At 43.0% G+C, this 21,330-nt stretch overlaps 1 protein-coding gene across 8 annotated transcripts in view; it reads left to right on the top strand.

Moving 5' to 3' along the window:
* The window catches only part of slc2a9l2 (solute carrier family 2 member 9, like 2), a 50,281-nt gene extending 42,025 nt beyond the window's left edge, over nucleotides 1-8,256 (top strand). For all 8 annotated transcript variants that reach the window (XM_029151234.3, XM_029151238.3, XM_055509028.1 and 5 more), the window contains one exon: nucleotides 7,744-8,256. In XM_029151234.3, coding sequence (XP_029007067.1) covers nucleotides 7,744-7,983 — 240 coding nt within the window. In that variant the 3' untranslated portion in view covers nucleotides 7,984-8,256. The remainder of the gene's footprint in view (nucleotides 1-7,743) is intronic.
* The last annotated feature ends 13,074 nt before the right edge of the window (nucleotides 8,257-21,330 follow it).

The raw sequence follows: 21,330 nt of genomic DNA, 5'->3' as shown, positions 1-21,330 counted from the left end.
GTAAACCCATAATTTCCCGTTGGGCCGTGATCTCCGCTAAAGCGTCTCTTAGTGCCCAGCAGTACTGTGGCTGAGCGGAGCCGTCTTGGCAAATCGAAGCTGCCGTTGAGCTGCTGTTGCTGCTTGGTTCTTGTAAACAAGATTTAAGGGGTGAAGTGTGAGACATGATAGAAATGCTAAATATAGCGTAAGAAGAAGAGCAGTGCTCGAATGTGGATAGAAAACCCCTTTTGTGTGTGATGAAACAGATCCTCGTGTTGCCAGAATGTGATGCAGCTTCCCGTGTTCGCTTCATTACACAACTAAAACCTTTGTCAATATCTTTTAATGTTTCAAAAAGCAGCCGTGTATGTATTTCTTTTATTAATGGAGTAATATGTTAAACCTTTTCAGACAGAAGAAGCTGCCTAAAATAGTGAGCCTGGTGTCTGTTCGTCGACTTCTAAGACCTGCTGCTATTCTGGCTTCACATCGTAGCCTCCTTTTTCACCTCCTGTTTCTTTCCCTCAGTGTCTCTCTCTCTCTCTCGCTCTCTTTCTTCACAGCGTGAACAGTCTGTAGTTTTTCCTCTTTCTTCTGCTTTGTTGCTGCTGAAAGTGAGTGTAGTGCAATATTTTACAGTTTACACAGTGAAACATCCACAGTTATGAACTACTGCAGAGCGTCCCACAATTCCCCCTTCGGATTGTTAAAAACCTGTTCTCACGCCGTCCTTTAAACCCTTTATAGTCTGTGGGATCATTTGCTTATATACTGTATGTGTGTTTATGTCACGTCCAATTCCAGGCCTCAGCTGCCTGCTTTAGGTTGCCTGTGAGTGCAGGGGGACTGCTGCCTCGATGAAATTAGTTCAGTCTCCAAAATAATTGAGTGTAGAGCAGATAGCAAGGTCCCGTATTTCTGCAGGGCCGATCCAAATGTCCATGCAGACAGACAGCCTCCAGAGATTATGAAGCACAGGCAATCTACTCCGAGTCTCAGGAGCCAGACTTCCTGATTGACATACTCTTTACAAAGACCTGGGACTGAGCCTGAGTAGAACAGCACCCGTGGCCTGTGAAAATGTTCATTATTTTACACCCAGTGTCTCCAGAAGGATGAGTCGAACAGGAAGTGTGGCTTTGTCGGGGACAGAACATGATCAGACAAGCTTAAACACCCTGACAGCGTAATGGGGGAGAAAGGAACTCATCACCTCAGGCGTTAAAGCGGGCGAAGCCTGCAGGCAAGCGTGCAACAGCTCCAGGACAGACTGGTACGAAGTACGGAAGCGTAGCGTAGAGATGCTTCCAACAACAAGGTCAGCTCTCAGATTAGGATAGAAACCCATGATGTGAGCCAGCACGGCCCCCGATGAAGCTCACCAACCTGAACACCATGTGGACAACACAGCAATAGTGTCCCATGCTGCTACATGAGTGAAGAATGCGCGCCGGCTTGTACAGCAAACACGCGGTGACTTCCATGTGCCTCATATGCTAACCTCCAGTTGAACATCTGGACACATCTGCAGACAGAGTCTCTATGTTCTCTAAGTACTGCTCCACACTCTTAACCTGTGTGAAAGCTCCGCAATGTTAGCGACTGTTAGCGCTCCTTGTTTGTAGATTTGACTTTGCTCTGAAGTCAAGGCAGTGACACATATTATTATTATTATTGAATTTATATACTGTAAGTGGGAAAATTTGTTTGCATAATCAGCTCATTTGTGTTTTCTCCCTTTAGTTTTCTTTACTTTCTGTTCTAATTATATTCAGAGCTGTGCTGTCACCCAAGGACCTTGTTCGCTTGAAACTCCACTGAACTTTTACAAGTGTAGGGCAAGAGAAAACAAGTGAAAGTCACAATCTGCTATGGTAACAAACACACACACTGGGAATATATCACAGGAAATGTCATATTCTTAGAGTAATCTAAATAAACGTTCTTTTGTGATTCTGATAAAACTCATTTTCTGAGTGGGGCATGTTTTATGGCAGATTTACTTTGCCAATACCACTGTTCACATGATGTATTGCACGGGAGGTGCTTCTTTGTGTGAACAATAACAGTTTTAGTTTTTAGTGAGTTACTATAAATCATGTATTCGTTCAGTAGAGAAGAATAAAAGATGCAACTTTGTATAAATTACTACCAACAACGTGCAGTGACAATTAGAGAACTAATGAGCCTAGTCTGCTTTTGTTTATTACAAGTGTCTTGTACTTCTTCTCCTGATGTTTTGTAAGAATTTTTAATTTCTCGAAAAATGACCTAAATGACTTAATTTTTCATCCCAACGGCACAAACTGGGTTTGAACTGTGTTTGTTTCCCCTATTAGTCACTGGTTTAATCTCTGAATCTTTACATCCATCTTTGAAGTACTGTAAGTGTGATTCATGCTGTACATCTATAGACATTGCAATATAACACTTGCTTTTGGATTTTACATTGCATTAGCTGTAGTCAGTACTTTGAAACAAAAATGACTGATGGGGGATTTTCTTTATTCAACACACGAGTCTCTACTCTCAGAATCACTTGCTTTTTTTTCGCAGCTGCTCCCTCACATGGTTCAAAGCGAGAGAGGCGCTCCTCCACTCATGCATCAGCTGGGATGTTTTGGGCCTCAGTTAGCTCAGGCTCGGTCCCTGTCCCTCCAGAAGCCGTGTCACGCGAGAAAGCAAGAAAAATCTTTGAACTGATCGGAGCCCTGGCACGTTGAAGCTACTATACTACAAACCAATGATGCGTGAGCTTAAACAGCATTTAGTACAAAGGGAGGAAGATTAGCTTTACTGTAACTTAGAGTCAGGCTTGTGTAGAACGTACCGAGCGAACAATGTTTATCCAAGCAGCACTGGCTGTACAGTAGGTTGCAGGTATTCCAGGTCACTCACAGTCCAGACCCACCTACAGTACCTCCAAGCTATGCTAAGGACACAGCTTTGGTCCCTTTTGATCTCGTGTCCATAACAAATGTACTGTATTTAATTGATGTCAATTAATTTGGTTTAAATTGTGATTATTACTTTCTCAGTTATAGTAACAAGATAAAGAAAACAGAATTTCCACACGTTGATGCTCTTTTTGAATGAATACTTAGCTCAGTGCATTCATTATTTACTGTACTTCAATATGAAGCATGCCTAAATCCCATTTTAATTCCAATCTTGAGAACATAATTGTAGTAGATTGCGTTTTCAAACTGCTACCCTCCCTAAACGGAGGCTGACCCAAAATGAATACAAATCACAAAGGAAAGGCATCGGAGCTGTGGAGCTCAGGACAGTCAGCCACTAATGAATTCACAGAAATATGATTTGAACTTGCATGACAGATTATACACATTATAGAGTCACCCATCCATTATCTGAACTGCTTGTCCTCGTACGGGTCGCCTATCCCAGCTGTCAGCGGGCGAGAGGTGCTGTTCATCGTGGACAGGTTTCTCACAGAGCCGAGTAAATGAAAATGATACTGGTGAGTGTGTGGGAGTATAATGAACCGATCAGTTAAATGCCATTTCAAATTTTATAAATGTATTACATATACTGTCACTATATAATTTTCAGTTTCTGTTGTTTCGGAGAAAAAACGCAGTGTGCATGTGCAGGTCTCATAGTGGTGGAACTATGAGTCTGACCTCAATACTGCACATGGATCAGGACTTCAGGAAGCAGGATTCAGTTACAGTCTCAGTTTACGAAGGGTGGATGACGTCAGCAAAGGGTGTTTGAGGCGTAACCTTGGTAACCTCTAAGACCAGGAGATGAGATTCTAAAGTGTGTGTAGTAACATATTACTCTGCTGTATCAAACAGTGAACTAATGGCACAGAGCCACACAGGAAATGCAGAATTCTATTAGAGCTGAATGGAACAAAGGGAGAACCTCGATGAGTAAATCACTTAAAGGCTTTAGGATCCACTCATTGTCTTGACACCACTAGAAATTGAAAAAGTTAGACAAAAGTCAGAGCAGAAGTTGGAGGACATTGGAAACCTTGCTTGCGGACATTGTAGTGATGTCGGGTTGACCTTCCACCAAATGTCCACGTCGGTTTTATCCGCAACCCCTGCAGAAAACCTAATTTTGTCCTTTCAGTCAGCTGCTTCAGCGTGTCATGCTTTGGAGGCAAAGGGTGATGTGAGAGTTTAAATAGCAGGAGAGGGCGACGCAAACACAAAGTGGTGTCTTAGAGGAAGAGGTTGCAGCTACGGTACAGTAAAATAGTGTAACTATACTGTAACTATAGCAACAACTACCTGTTGGACAAGAGCATAAACAATTTAGTGCGATCATAGTAAAATGAAAACACTGTAATGGAGCGATAATATACTGATACTGTAGTGAAAACCATGGTGGGTTTGTGTGCTCTGTGTAGATACTGTAGGAGGACAGCGACAGGAGATGCTATGCGATGATAGATGGATCCTTCAGTCTGACTGATGTATGAGATTGGCAGCAGTAGATGTGAGTCGGTGGAAGGGCAAGTGGAGCCGAATACGTAATAAGACAGATAACGGAAGTGCAGCAGAGACGCAGCGACGCCTCAGGGGGCCTGCGTGGGTCGAGGGACGAGCACGGGGGATGCTGACCGACCGAGGCGAGAAAGACGGGGACCAGTGTCAGAGACGGAGGGCTATTCTTAGCAAGCCGATGCGCTGGCTCCGCTGGCTGCGGCCGCGGCTGCTGCGCACCGGGACAATTTAGGTCCAGATCACAGCGGTGACTCACTGGTTAGTGACTGGCACCTGAAACCAGCCGTGACCCCCGTTCACAAAACACAGGGCTGCGCTGTCACATTCCTTTAACTTCATGACAGGCCGCCGCTGACCCCGGCGAGGCCTCACTGCTGTGGGGAGTGGAGTCAGGTAAATAAGTACCAAGAGGTTTTGGTGTTGATACATAAAATGCAAATCATTTAATTCATTAATAGATTTGCTTCAATTTGTGCTTCATTTTGTTGCTTAATTTCTGCAGTTGCTTTGTTTCTATGTGGATGTTTTGTGTCACTTTCTGCTCACCAAACCAAGCAGCAAAAAAGGGGTCTTTACAATGTGCAGCAAACAGCCTGCGCTCACATTCCATTTAGCTGCTTCAGTCTCTTTATGGTCATTGACTTATAACTAACAACAACCGTGAAAAGGCTTTTTCGCACAGTGGGACAAAGACATCGCCGTCTGTAAATGTTGCCCAGAGCGTGGGAGCATTGTGCTTATAGCGTTGCAGGGTCCGCAATTAAAGAAGCAGCGTCAGTGAGTATTAAATAATAAAACACACGTTTGTTCATTCAAATCTAAAAGGGAAAGAAACAATGATAAGAGCTGTCCTAAGCTGAGGCTGATCTCCTGAATTTCAGGCACTATGAGCTCAGGCTGTAGCTCATCGCAGGCTGCCACACTGAGGCTAAATTATGTTTCCCCTCTGTTTCACTCTACGCAAATACTCATCTGGGAGAAACAGGCTGAAAATGGTGGAAGCAGAAGATTGTTGTGAAAGATATATGAATGCCAATAAGGCCACCAGTACAGTCACTTTCACTAAATTGGTGCAGGAGCCCATTTTTTCTAATCCAGTCAGATGTTGGCCATGGAAAAGAAACCATGATGCATTAAAGAACCATGTACCACATATCTGAATTACTATCACGTAGTAGGACTTGAAAAGATGACTGGAATCTGAGTGATTGCTTGGCTTTTGTTGGTTTCATAAATAAACAACCTTTGCTGAGTCCATGATCTGCAACCCTCTGGGAGCTTGTTCTTTTGGCTGGAAATACAGATTGCATTGATTGACAAAGCGCTCTCTCTGCAGATCCCAGTGAAGTTTTTCAAAAGGGTTATTAAAGATTTAAGAATGACCTTTTTCATATCTCAGCAGAACTGAGTCAATTTCTTCAGTCTTGACCTCTTAGAAATATGGGGAAATGGCTTTAACAAGTATATTTACATGACAACTGTGTGAAACGTTATAGGTATTAAATGAACCCATGGTGATAATAGCAACAGCTGTGTCCAAGGGGAAACATGACCTTCGGCGTCAAGCTAAAGTTACGGAAGGTTTTCTCAACTTGCAACACAAAGAAGTTCTGCTTCAACTTATACAGTAGATGGATTTTGTTGTTATGATAAAAGCTCACAAGTTTGTTCTGTTGTGTCAAGAAGAAAATGCAGAGTTTTAGGTTCATTCCTATTCATATAAAGAGGAAATCCTGCTAGCGGAGGTGGCTGTGGTCAGGAGGTGCTACAGGCGCCCACCAATGGTTCAAGTCCCAGCTTAAGTGCCGCTGACCCCAAACTTGCCCTCGGTGTGTGAGGCCAGCTGCTCTGGCTGCCCTGCCATCGGCATGAGCGTGTGTCGCAATGAGTGGATGGGAGGCAGCGTCACAGCGCTTGGATTCGAAATAAACGGGATCCAGTCACACCGTGGGATTCGAAACCAGGCTATACAGTAGCAGTTTGCATTGTCCCGTTTATTCTTGCCGTTTAAAATCTGCCGCACGGTGGATGGAGTCCCTAGACATCCGCAGCGTATGTGCAGCTTAGTCTCTAATGCGTCGCGACGGCGTCCTTGTGTGTAGCTCCCACTGGGAAAATTTGACACAATCCATAAACCCTGCAAATGCAAATAATCCCCTGGCGCCACGGTCAGCAGTACGCTCACCCAGCTGCAGTTGATGACTCATCGGTGTCCCAGAAACCAGTGACCTGGCAGGGCATTATCTAACTGGAAGTCACTGGCCTAAGTATTTGTTTTACAGTAATTATTTGTGTACTGGGGGTTCTCCTCTTCGTGCTCCAGACTCTGTCAGTCCTTTCCCTGTGTCCTGACGTCTTATCATATACATGTTTCAGTCCTGTCCCACCCCACCTTCTCCTTTACTCTCTGATCCTCCAATTTAGTTTTCGTTTCTGTATGTCTTTCATTCAGAATATGAAAATCGTGTTTGTTTCTTTGTATTTTCCATCTTCATTCATCCCATCAGTTGTGGCAGAAAGGCAGGGTTCTCTAAAGGAGCTGCTAACTTCACAGATGAGCGTTACGTCACAGAGGCTGAATGAGAACTGGGTCAAGCCCTTTGGACGATGCTCCAGTGCTCTTATGAAATACACTCAGTGGAGGGAAGCAGCGCCGGGGACTGACAGCGGTGGTGATATAACGTCGGAATCAAACAGCGAGTAGTTCTTCACAGAGGTCATGGTTGTTTGGACGCCGCATTTTTAATACCTGGCACGTAGAGCTGCATCCGACTTCTGTCCCATCATGAGTACGGGATTATAGCTCGGTGACACTCTGGAGAGGGTCAAGTTTTCTCTACCCCCCACCCCCACACACACTCACTCTCTCTAAATCTCCCTCTGGATAATCACTCAGTGAGTGAGTATTTTTAAATCTGTTACTAATCTCTGTTATTGGCATAACACACTGGACAAAGTTAGCTTTTGTTTTGGTTAATTTGACATAAACACTTACAAACATTCTCTCATTTCATTGTGCAGTCTTTCAGGGGTGTTGATGCAGCAACGCTTTCACACAGACCCCAGAACAGAGGCCACAGATGGCTGACGTACAGTAGTTTCCCTGGTTTTGGTTCATAGCACAGGGAGGAACTAATAACCAAATGGTTTAAATGCTAAAAATCCTCAAATTATTCCTAGTTTGTATTATATTTGGTGCTTGGAAAATATTAATACTCATTTTGTTTTCATGTTTCATGTTGAATAGACGCGTGTAACCGTCCTGTGCTTCTATGTGTAGGAGACCCTGCAGTCCTTTGCCTTCCTGGTGTTTGTGGTGGTCTGCACCCTGGGAGCCATCTACCTTTACATCGTTCTCCCTGAAACCAAAAACAAGACATTTATGGACATCAGCCAAAGCTTTGCCAAGATCAACAAAATCCCAGAGCCTTCCCCTGCACGGGAAACGGAGCTAGTGCTGTCAGTGAAGTCAGACTCAAATGGAAAAGTTCCAGATGCTGACATGGAGAGTTCTTTCTAAAGGGACACTACAGTACGTTGACACACTACAAAACGTCAGTTGACGTCAATTGTCAAGAAGGCTTGAAATCTCATTAATACTGTATTTATATAAATAATACTGACCAGAATAAAAGACAATCCACACTTTGATAGTTTTCTATATTTTGTAATTTTGTATATTTTGCAGACTTGAATAACAGGTGATATGACAATTCCTTGAATGTAAAATCTTCACCTGATGTGCCAAAAATAAAAGAAAAATGCAACAATTATAATACTGCATCTTCATCATTCAACTGACTATTTTCAACTTGAGGTTGAACATGTACTGAATTATCATGAATTTCCAGTGTCACTGTAAGAGACAGTTACCTTATCTACTAACCTGTTAACATATTACTGCAGTAATGGCCATAATTAATGTAATAGTACATGTAAATTAAATGGACTTTGATGAAGATAAAACAGCGTCTGCTAACGGCACATCATACTGTAATGGCTGCTTATTTCCAGTATGTTGGGTTTTAGGCAGTATGTGTCCTCCTGGTTGCTCACTGGTCTGTTAGTTCGTTAACAGCAGTGACTTCCAGCCAAAACGCAAACGCGTGCTAGTCAATAGATTTGTGTTAATTCTCTTTCACATCCTCCTGTTCATGAACCGCTGGTTGTTTTGCCTCTGGCTCTCAGGTCATGTCATGATTTGTATGAATCAGTTGCCTCTGTAGCAACTGATTTGGCATCTCTTGATCTTCATCTTTGTTGTTATCCGTGCTTCAAGCTGCTTCATACTTTGCAGGATTATGATGCAATATGCAGATTCTTGGTTCACTCCCTAATATAAACAAGACAGAATCCAGAAAGAGTCGTCTTTGGAGCGTCTCCAGACTTTGGAAGGAGCCAGTTCTGCATCCCACCAGATGGCGGGAGCCAGCAGAGGAAGTGATCTGAACACAGGCTGACAGGCGTAGCATTGGATAGCAGTTACATTTTGCTCCACAGCAGGGTGTACTCAACATTTCAAAGTCCACCGCCTGAGGGACTAACACTCAGCCCTCTCATACAGACTCACTCAGATAGACACAAAGGCATGTGTAATAAGCCATCATAAAGGGTGTGCCAGTATTCAGACAGAATTATAGAGAAGAGGAGGGGCCTTTTCAGAGCGTCAGTTTAAATCCTGATGGTATCCAGTGAGTCAGCTTTCGTCCACCTGGCAATGAGACAAGAAAATGTTAGAAAGTCTCCACAGCAGCGTGCTACTTTAATAGTAATTATAATCCTTATAGTGTTATTTAATGGATAACTGATAGAAATGTTTGCAGGTGATTGATGGTAGAATAATTAAACAATGAAAATATATGTGGTAATGCACTATTATTTTTATTTGTCCTTTCAGTAGATTTATCCTCAGCCTTCCTTTATGCAAATGGAGATGAGGGCACAGTGAGGAGCTGATGAAATCCATGTTAAATTACATCAAGGCACACCTAGAAATGAAAATCACATCATCCATCAAGATATAAAGTTGGCTTAGTATTCTGCTAACAGGTGAAGAGAGAATATAGTGCAGTGTGCAGAATGTATGTCGCACCTATTAGTTTTTAACAGCTCTCTATTTGTGGTGACTTTTTAAAACATAGAAAACTCCAGATTCTCTATTTTTAAAACTATTTAGGATGGAGGGAAATGGAGGTTTTCATCCTGTCCAGGGTGGATCCTGCCTTTGGCCTGTGACAGCCGGGACACACTCCATTCTGTCCTCACAAGGTCAAGCAGTTATGACAATGGCTGGACGAACAACAAGCAATGGTCCGTCCTTCACTGCCCCCCAAGATTAAGAGGCCCTGGTAGAATGTCCACAGCACATAAATAATATATAGTAAACCACATGCGGTGTTCACAGCAAGTTACCGTGATTGATTTTGGTGGTGTGGCGGTGCTTGACAAGAACAAGTCCTTTCTGCTTCTAGTCTCAGTATCTTGTGACCCGCAGGTCGTGTTGTGACTTTCCTGGAGGAGTGAGTCTAATGTGCAGGATCCTAACGTTCCACTGACAGGCCCTCGTGCTCGCCGCGCTACTGACGTGTCACTTCGGTGATGGATGGGGGATTCTATGTTGGTGTTTTTGTCTCGGTGTAGCCGGCCTCTGCTCTTCACCTGTCACAGGTGCAGAAATTGTCGCGCGTGTGTGTGTTCACACTGAGCTGGACACCGTTCATACGCAGCACCGTTCGTTTCAAGAGGAGGAATATGTGCAGCTGCTTTTTGCCTCAAGTCATCAAAACCACAAATATTATAATTGCTCATATTTCCTTTTTTTTTTTTTTTAAACTCAGCTTCAACTCTTTAATTTAAATGCAAACTAGTGTCCCAGCTGTAACTACTGGGTTCCAATCACACACGATTTTAGCATTATCCACATCTTTAATCAGCCATGTGTGCAGCCATGTATTTCACTGCCACTCTGCCACTCCCAGTTCTCCCTGCGCTGACTTCAGCTCCGAGGATTAACCCACTTTGCTTTCCGTCTGCCTGCTGCAGCCGCCGCGCTCTGCAGGATGCGATCCCTCATCAGCAGTAATGGAAAACAAAAGCAACAGGCAACGATCAGTTTATCTGTCAAATGAATAGTCTCAGACCTCTTCTAAATGATCATCTCCTATAGTTTTTGTTCTCTGCCTCTGTCTGAGAAGGCGCATACCAAATCTTAATTTTGCACTGATCAAATCCACGTCTCTCTAACCTGCCGTAGAAGCTTGTTTGCTGTAGGTATCCACAGTCTGTGTGCAAATAGCTCAGTAAATGAATTTCTTTAAATATGTACTATAGTCTTTAACTGGTAATTCATTTTAGAGACAGAATCGGTTAAGCTAAGTAACACTGACCTTTGGCATTCCTACCTCCCACATTAGTGACTTGAGGTGGTTTAAAGTCTCTATTGTGGACTGGTCAGGGAGGTCTATCACCCAGTGGTGGAGCTGAGGGTTTTAGCTTTGTTGTCTTGTCTAATGCTCTAAGGTGTTATTTTACCACCGGTGACCTTGACTACGTCAGACGCCCTGAAGTAAATACTGAGATGTGTGGGAGTTTCCTTGTGTTTGTGTGTTTAAGTGCAAGTGGACATGTAGGAGTGTGGAAAAATTGAATGGTTAGATATAGACTGTGTGTGTGTGTGTGTGTGTGTGTGTGTGTGTGTGTGTGTGTGTGTGTGTGTGTGTGTGTGTGTGTGTGTGTGTGTGTGTGTGTGATAGAATTGCTCTGTGACACTGTGATAGCAGGAGGAACTAATCTGCAGTTGTCCGTGTTAATCAAATATAGATAATTATCGTCTGCCATGTGAATAATGCAACAAAGAGCTGATCCGCTTTTTGATTAAATCCTCATTATTTCAGTGGAGTGATGACTGCGCTATTGTGTTCATGCCTATGCCTGCTAATCACTTCTCAGTACATGACGTGATGTGCCTCGTTAGGATACAGCGTCAATAAATGACTCACCGTCCATCAGCGCAATTACAGAACATCCTTAAACTTGGCCCCAAACATGCACAGTTCACAATGTCGAAAGTGGAAATGCTGGCATCCAATCTGAATGTACTTTCATACTGTAAGTCTAAAGTAATGGATAGAGAGATATTGGCATAATAATATTATTGGCATAAACATCACATCAGGTTGAAAAAATGGATTATAAGCCAACAACTTCTGGAGAGCAGAGGTGACAGGGTGAGAGGTGTCTATTACTACACTCAGCACTATAGTTACGATAGATTTGACACAGAAGTCACTATGGACTGGAAAAGGCATCACAATGTAAATATACTGTACACGTGGGTTCCTTATCAACAGGCCAGTCCACCATGAAGACAGCATCCAGGGGGTCAAATCATGTTAGACTGACCTTGTGTAGTATGTGAAAGGCAACTGAACCACACAGCAATGCGACACCTCACACCACTGCAGCAGAGTGTGTGTGTGTGTGTGTGTGGGGGGGGGGGTATGCTAAAGAGAAAGTCATAATAAGTCACATTCAGACAACGCTGAGGCTCAGTCGCTCCATGTGCCTCCCCCCTCACATTTCTAGGCTCAGAGCTGATGGAGCCAGACGGAGAGTCGACCCCTTCATTCTCTGATGGGAAGCGCTGGTGTTCTGGCTCAGTGTTCACTTGAGTTGGGAAATATTTTCTGTCTGATGACAGTGAACGAACATTGTCACCAAGAAACTCATCAAGGTGATGAGGCGTCGAAGAATGTCGACAATGTGACCGTCAAGAGCTGTGGTCTGATTCATTGGCAGCAAAGTCTGCATAGATGTAATACCTCAGACCTCAGGTGGATCATTTAGAGTGGTACCAAATTCAATGGGGTTCATTTACTGCAATAATATTCCAGTCAAGACAGCTTCTTCATATGAAGTCTTTACTGTTTTTACTATTGTCTGGACCGGACCCCTACCACCACAGACTGTACAGCTCTGATCTGAGTAGATTTCATCTGTGTGGTTGCAGATCTACATCGACGCAACAGGAACGGACTCGGAGCTCGCAGAGATACAAGCGATAGCGCTGCCTTAACTGATTTAACGCCTGAATAAGCGCGATAACGATGACGCTGATGAATGGCTGAGCGGCGGCAGTTTGTTTTGAACCTGGACAGACCGTCAGCTTTAAAAACAAATCAGCCCACATGTGGTAAAAACTCCTCTGTCATGTTTGAAGGGAGCATCATCTGCACCACACTGAGAAACAACACTGCATGATCTATGTTCTTCTGTATAGAACACATGAGTCATAATCGCATGTAATCCTGTCACTTAAATTGCTTATAATATGTTGAGCATTATTTTCTTCAGAAAATGCTGAACAAGCGTCTTTCTGTTTAGTTGCTGGTCATTCTCTCCAGCAGTTGTTGGGGAATTGTGCTCCATAGCGTCAGAATGTGTTCACGTGGCAGGCGCCACGCAGCCCATCCCATAATGACTGGTGACACCAACACCTGGGCTTATCCTCCACTGAGGGAGAAACAGCTTAACTTTGTCACATCATGTCTTTGTCATGCATGTCTCCCGACAGACGTCAGCTGTCAGCTGTTGCGACAGTTTTTGAACGTGAGACAGTTTTTAATAATGGTTGTAGCTGCTTACTTTCCTTGGTTTAATCCAAAACTATCAAAATTCCTGAAATATTTGAAACATTTAATGGAATATTGTGTCCTACTGTAATGGGAGAGAGGTTTGTCCACTGACAGACGGATTCATGTTCAGGCACAGCGGAGGAATCCCTCAGTGCTTCATTATTATTCTCCCCCAGCACTTTGTGTAGATTTAACTGGATGTTTCATAATGATCTTAAAGTGAATGACAGTAAAAGGTCCAATCCAGAGGTTTGTAATTGTATCCAATCAGCATTATTTGCCTGCTGGAGCACCAACTGGGAGCTCTCACATTAATTACACTGGATTAGCCTTTGTCTACGCACTAAATCCCTGCAACACGTGGCAGGACCAGCATTAAAATGATGTGATTCGGGCTTTTGAAAGATAAAGCATGCACTTCTGTGATTTTAATTCATGAGCCCACAGCTAGAATACTTGTGTCTATTGTGTGAATAGGAGCTTCGTTACACTCCTCAAAGAGCCATTTGCTCCAATAATACAGTGATTTGGGGATTTCTCATGCCCTAAAAATGGAAACGGTGACTGGCAGCTCACATCAGGTATTGTATTTACAACGAGAGCCTGGAGATATGATAATGTGTGTGGAATAAAGAGGAATAATCTGCTGCCTGGCTTTTCTTACTTTATGGAAAACAGCAGCTGGAGTTTTGTTTCTCATTCACGAATGAAACAGCAACTACTGGGAATTAAATCAAATTAAATAAATAAAAAAGATCTAGGTTTTTTTGTCTGATCAAAGAAACACCATCATTACAGCAACTCACAACACAAAAAAGTGGAACAACAATCACATAATCTAAGAAAAAACAGAGCGCGTCATGTATCAGGCTTCTCTTCCTCCTGGGCACAACCTAAACATACATTTTGACAAAACAAGGCAGGAAATGTTTTACAGAAGCACTATTTCTAAACTTTCATGATTCATGACTAAATTGTCTGTAGTGACAAGTTGTAGCATCATCATCCTTTAATTTATGTATTTGTCTTACAATTAACAGAAATCAACAGAATAGTGACCAATAATGATAATTTTAGGCCAATCTAACATCTTAAAGCATATTTTTATATAAGCCTAGACCACAAGCCTCATTCTTTGCCATTGTCTCTCACCTTGTCTCATATCTTACACAGTAGAAGCCACAGTGAGCAGCTCAGACATGGCTTAAACATTTTCATTACAGCGCTCCTCCATGTCCTGACACTGTACTGTGACTAAAGCCCAATTTCACCTCGACAATAACAGGAGGAATCCCAGCAAGTTGTCTATCTCTACTCTGCAGGTGTCCCTTTCAGGGCAGCGACTACATCAGGGAGATTGCTTTTCTCCTCTCCCTGATTGCGTTCCACGAAGCAGACGCTCTCCATACCTGCACGCGCCTATTCAAACCAGTGACGAGTGCAGCTTCATTCTCACCTTGAGACAATCTCCGACTGTTGTGTCAAGTGACAACAATTGCAGATGGCGCGATGATAGGAGTGGCTGTGGGAATAAAGAAAGAAAAATCCCATTCCTTCAGCACAAGATATGATGTTCTAGATTATGGATGTAAACAACAACAAAAGGTTTGTGGCTTTGATGCTGCGTGTACAAGGTTCACTTTTTTACAGTTTGCAACAACCTCCATTACGTCCATGGACTTGATCTGTCTTCATGTTTGCCATTTGTGGTGGGTCATGCACCTCCATGCTGTGGATATTGATTTCGTGTTAGCTGTGTTAGCGCTGCAGTGGCTTTTTCTGCCCGTTCCTTCCAAAATGTTGTAAAATAAACTGATGGGCTTCTGCCCGAAACATGATCTTGTCTCCTGGGGCCGAGCTGGGTTAGGGAGGGATTCACGGGAAGGAAGCTGAAGGGGAGTGTCCCATTTCCTCTCCTGTCCAAACATATTCAGATCAGTTTCAGGACTCAGTGGAAGTGGAAACTCATTACTCGCCCTGTCTTCTCATTAAGTTTGCACCTTTGTGGCTATGAACCAGAGAGATGCAGGTCAATTAAATATTATGCATTAAAAGGTGCCCAGTGCTGCAGCATCTGTGCTGCAGGATATATGTCAGGCCCGATGGAAGTCCTTCTCTCAGTTAATTCTGTCCTTCAAGTTCCTGAGCAGTTATGAAAAATGTCTCTTTTCTAAACCCCCAGAGAAACCGTGACACAATGAGCTCTTGAGCCTCTGCAGCAAAGTGCTTCTGTGAAGTGCTTGCTCCAAACCTTAGCACCGATATGACATTGAAAAAAGCGCTTCCTGATTTATGTGTAGTAAAACTTATTCTTTTAAAGCTTGTTTACGTATGATGAGTGAAGATGTCTGGAAAGTATAAAACAACAATAGAGCTTGATGGAAATATTGCAATAAACTATATCAATCAATTGTGTATATATTTAAAAAGTTGTTCAAGAGACCTGTTTACTAAAACCTTTGATTGTTTGCATCACAATAAAAACCAATGGGGGAACCTTGAACTAAATCCACATCCACTGTGTAGAGTTTACAGTGAACGTCCTAGTGATGTACTGGAAAAGGAAATGATCGACCCAGTTTGGCTTTACATGTGTACATGTGTAAAATGATTAATTCCCTCACAGCACATCAGCAGGCACCAAAACCCCACGCAATGAAAATAAATATGTATATAAGTACACACACCAAAAATAAACACTGGCACCACTGAAACCACCACGGGAAAGAAAAATGAAGCCATACTTCCCATCCACAGACTCTCTGCCATGAGCCACCTTGGAACGTGCTCTTACCCCTTCACACATTCATAAATGTCACAGCGGCTCCGCAGGGGACCGGCGGATAACGCACGACTCAGCAAAAATCTAATCAGCTACACTATTATGTGTATTTCTACTGCTAGTTTTCAACTAACACAACCGTTTTTTCACAGGTGAGAAAACAGTGGGTGGCTGCAACCAGAACCAGAACCAGAACCTCAATGTAATAAAAGCAAAGCTGCAGGAAGACGACCATATATGTTTTGGGTAATAAGTAAATTACAGTAGGACTCCGGCAGCTCAGTCTTAATAAATAACAAAACAATGATACGGGAAAGAGCACATGTATCAAATTAGTTTCCCTTTTCAGGTCTTTTATACCCAAATGAGAATGCAATGCTATTTCAATAACAGTACCACCTACTCTGAGCCAGGAGGGAAAATCCCAATGAACCTGTGTTTGGTTCCAACAGTTTCCCTGAGGTCAAAATTCCCCACATCAGCAAATTTCTTAATTGGCCAAGGGTGACTGACAGCTAGTTAGCGCTCCACAGATAATGGTGTTGGAGAGAATAGACAGAGGAAGGTCATTAAACTCTGGCTGTTTTCAGAAGGGGATGATTTATCGAAGCATACAACATTCACTTCACTGCTACTAGCAAAAAGGAAAGTTGAAGAGCAGTGATTCCCTCTCGTTTTATTTCTTAACAGCGAATCATTCATCAGGTTAGTTGGACAAATAATATCTAAATTTTTCCTTCAGTCTGTGACTTAAAATAGTGACACTTTACCGTTGGCCTCAGCAAATCATATTCTAAAAGTCTTTAAAATGTTTTGAACATAAAGAGATGCTGAGCCTCATCAGAATCAATGTCCATTAAAAAACTCATTTCTATTCCTTATTGTAATCCAGATTCCTATAAATACGCAGGTGGAGCTGGTATTTAAGATCTCATACACAGCTCTGTCTCCAAACACAGCACACCTCGGGATGAATCTATATCAGCCCAGGGCACGGAACGAGCCTGAGATTGAAGCCGTTTGAAGTTTTTACATTTAAAAATCACACACTTTGACCTTGATTAAGCGCTTTTGAGTACTGGGAGAAAAATGTTACAGTTGAGTAGAATTTGTGGTGATAGGAAGTCACTGGTGTGAAGCACTCAAAGGTGTTTTACCTGGCAGACTGTGAAGAGATGGGTGAACGGCATGGGAGGCCATGCAAAACACACAAGGAAGGGAGATTAAAAATGGTACAACATATACACATACACACACATTCACGTCAAAATATCTAAAATTTCATTACAGGTGGACCCTTGTAGAGTGATAGAGTTGTACAGGCTGATGACACCGGTAGGAAGGATCTCCGGTGGTGTTCTGTGGAGCACCTAATACTGATCAGCCTCTGGCTGAAGGTGCTCCTCTGTCCAGCCAGCACCCTGTGTAGAGGGAGGTGGGAGGTGTTGTTTAGCATAGAGAGGAGTTTGACCAGCATCCTGCCTCAGCTACATCATGTATGGGGTCCAGCTCCACCCCTAGAACAGAACCAGCCCTCCTTTGTCCAGTCTGTTACTGTTTGCTACATTCATGCTGCTGCCCCACAGACCACAGTCTAAAACACTGGACCCACAGACTCATAGAACATCCTCAGCATGGAGCTGCACACGGACCTGAGCCTCCTCAGGAAGTACATCCCCCTCTGAGCCTTCAGGTTCACAGCTGAGGAGTTCTTTTTCAGGTCCAGTTTATTGTCCAAGTACACTCCCAGATATTTGGACTCAACTCCACCTCTTTATTTATAGCAGTGAGAGCAATGACAGGACTCACAGATTTCCTAAAGCCCATCACCAGGTTGCTTCCTTCCTTTCATATGTTTGTTCTCTATGAATGTCCGGTAGTCTATTGTTGACCTTTAAGTATATGTGTAAATCAATTGGGAGCAGTTTTAAGAGAGCAGACCAGTGGAAATCCTTTAGCGTACAGATGCTGTATCGACTGCTGATTGGAAATCAATAAGAGAATGAGAACACCTGCACGCGGAGGAGAGGCGCTCCGGATGATTCAATGGCCGCTTCCGCTAAGTGAAATATGGATTTTGCTGGTTTGACAGAGCATCAAGTGAGCGGCTCCGAACAAAGGAGACAGCGCAGTATGAAGTGACGTTTCACCGAGCTGGGAAAGAGTTCTAGGAAAGAGGACACAAACTAGCCTCCAGCTTCCCAAGGAGCTGTCACAGTGATGCAGTACACTCAGACAAAATGTTCAGTCCGCTCAATTCCCCGGCCTCTCCAGTTTGGTAAAGAGTTTCCTTTTAAGAGTGAGCAATCAACAGAGTTTTTTACAAGAAAACTTACACCAGAGGCGTCACATGCAGGGGCTTTTGATCTTGGGAGCTGTGTTCCCACTCTGCCGCATCATGTGCTGTGTCAGTGTGTGTGAGAGAGAGAGAGAGAGAGAGAGAGAGAGAGAGAGAGAGAGAGAGAGAGAGAGAGAGAGAGAGAGAGAGAGTTTGTTTTTGTGCATGAGTCTCTGAATCTCTGGAAGATTATAAACCAGGGATTTAGGCCACAGTTTTCTAGGTTATACCTAAAAGCCACCTGTCTGTTTAAATCACAGTTGGGTGATTTAAAAATATTAGTACAGGAATAAGTGCTTATGTGACTGGGGAGGAAATCTTTGCTGACTGCCCGTCATGTTGTCTGACAAACAGTAACTCTAGGAGAAGTTGAGAAGCCTGCAAACGAGCCTCAGCTTAACGAGCCTCAGCTAAACGAGCCCGTGACGAGGTTCTGTGATTGGTTTCATTACAGGACTTGTGCCAGTCTCTCCCACTTTTGCTTAATGAACTGCAGGGCTGAATGCTTCCACCATTAACGGGCTGCTGAATGTGTGCTTAAGACGAGGAAGTCGGTGGAGGTTTGCCATCAACACCAAACAATCTTACGGAAGAAAATCGGCTTTTTGTCACTGCAGCGTCCTCATTATTTCATGACTCGTGGGGAAAACGCATCAGTAGTCAAGCAGTGAGACACAACAGAGGAAACTTTAAACGGGCAGTTTAGGTCGGAGGTGACTTTAAATCTGTGCACAGACACATGAGGATATCACTTCTGTATCCACAAGGACACATCATTATCCTGTAAGGTAGTAGATTGAAGAGAATGTGGACCTTTGATTCATTTTAAAGGTGCAAAATTATTGCTCGCGACCGAGGCTACTGTAGATGATTGCACATTTGTCGGACCTGGTGCAGGCAATGCAGACTGCAGCAAGAGTAATCATGCATGTTTATGTGCATAGGAATCGTTAAAAGCCTAAAAATCAATCATTCTTCTTTATTTTTCAGGAGCCGTGTTGACCTGCACAGTAAACAGGTGGATGACCTATATAGTGAAGGCAAAACCCTAGACACCTGCATTTGCATTGCAAATGTCTACCACAGGATCCATTGATGTGACTGTGAAGGACGGCTAACAATCGGTGAAAGTGATTAATATTGTATTTGCACTCCTCTCACGTTTATTTTGCCATTTGCTCTCTTTTCACAGCTCTTTGCCAGATGTTATTTAAATTCATTTTCACTGATAACTTTTCAATTTGTGTGCATAATTAGGGAAAGCCCAGAGCACTTACTAGCACCTTCCCTGAAACCGATGGTGCAGTAAACTTGTTTTTCAGTTCTCTGGGGCTGGATAAATATTAATATTCTCTTGTGCTGTTACAGTAGGTAGGTGTGATTTACAGCGCGCCCTGCTTCCAGCGCAGTCTGTATCTCTGAGCTGACAAGACAGCTGAATGTATAGCTCACTCACGTTCGCAGTGAAACGCACTGCATCAGTCAAACAGATGTTGGTGCCGCTCTTTCCTATCATGACTGTTCATGAAAAGTCTCCGCTTGGCTAAGGTGTCACTTCTGTCTTGCTGTAGAAGCCAGACAGGTGGATTTTCATTAGGAATGTACAGCAAATAGAAATCTAGCAGCAGAAGATGATAGATTAGCCATGGAGACAGTTTCTATACATGTGGCAGGTTTGTTAATGTGTTTCTGCATGTAATATAGCAAGTTGTTATATTTCCTAGGGCTAAAATATCCAATGTAATGAACCTTTATGTATTAAAAAGCATCAATTTTAGGATAAAATTCAAAATTCAAATTCCCTGCAGAAACATTGCAACAAAATATTGATTTAGTTTAATTCTGTCTAATTCTGCTTAGATTTACAGCAGAAAAGTTTGCGTATCAGATACAGTTAAGCTCAGAGCAGAAGCGTCAACAGCAAAAAGATGGTAATTAAAGCACAAAGTATCATTTATTATTTATTCTAACAATAAACCAGTTTTGGTTTTACAATGCTAAACGTCCGTCTAGAGGAGCTCAGAGTACACGTCCATGTCAGAAAGTAAATACAAAACTACAGACCTGATGCTAATGAGCTTCTGTTCAGGCAGCAGCCAGTTGAGTCCTTGAAAATGACAGAATATGACATTAAATATTCAACATAATTAAAGACCGTGGAATTAAAAGTACTGAAAAGTAAGAGAAATATCCTCGAGATTGATGGAGGGTGAAGCGGAGTCAGGGTTATTCTGTTTATTATATACAGTGAAGGTAAACTAAACCTGATTCCCCTTGGTGACCTCTGATCTCAGCGTGCTTTAATGAGAAGCTCCCAAAGAGAGAGGAGCTACATAAAGAGTTTGTGACGACACTGTGTCTCATCCACACTGACAGGGTTTGAATTTCAGCCAGCTCTCCTCCTACTTCGTTGTATTTCAAATTGTGCAGTATTCTTCCCACGTTTGTGGAAAACCGATCATCGCGATGATGTAAGTCCGGGCTTGTCTTTGAGCCTCGGTATCAGCCAGCCTCTTTGTGGTCATCCTCCTAAAGCCAGACACTGAGCCATCTGTTGAGCTGAAGGACGCTTTTCTTTTCTTTTCTTTTCTTTTCTTTTCTTTTCTTTTCTTTTCTTTTCTTTTCTTTTCTTTTCTTTTCTTTTCTTTTCTTTTTTTTTTTTCTTTCTTTCTTTCCTTTTTTTTTTTTTGTTTTCTTTTCCTCTGCTTTCTGGTTATGTTTTCTTGGCTGTGCGTCTGACCCTGGACGCCACCAGATCTTCAACGAGAACATTTGACAAATAATATGCTCGGGTGTAATTCGAGCGTGATTAGTCCTCCACATGCTCCCCGTAACCCTGTAAGACTGCAGGATGCAGAGACGCTGCCGGTCGCAGACGGAGCCTGCAGGATCTCAGCGCTCTCTGTTAACCTGCGGCCTACATTCAGCGAGACAGAAAATGACGTCGACTCTTTAACCGGATCGCTCACACATGAGAGGAGACGCTTCAAAGCCGGCGAACAGGATGTTGCATTGTGGTTACATCACAAATGTCGATATGAGGCAAAACATATAGAAGCATGACTGATTTTATGATGTGATTAAGAGCTAGTGTGACAGAGGCTAATGTTAGGG

The sequence above is a fragment of the Betta splendens genome, chromosome 5, assembly GCF_900634795.4.
Source record: "Betta splendens chromosome 5, fBetSpl5.4, whole genome shotgun sequence".
Lineage (NCBI taxonomy): Eukaryota > Metazoa > Chordata > Actinopteri > Anabantiformes > Osphronemidae > Betta > Betta splendens.
The sequence above is the reverse complement of the archived record's forward strand: the minus strand, read 5'-3'. Positions and strand labels throughout refer to the sequence as shown.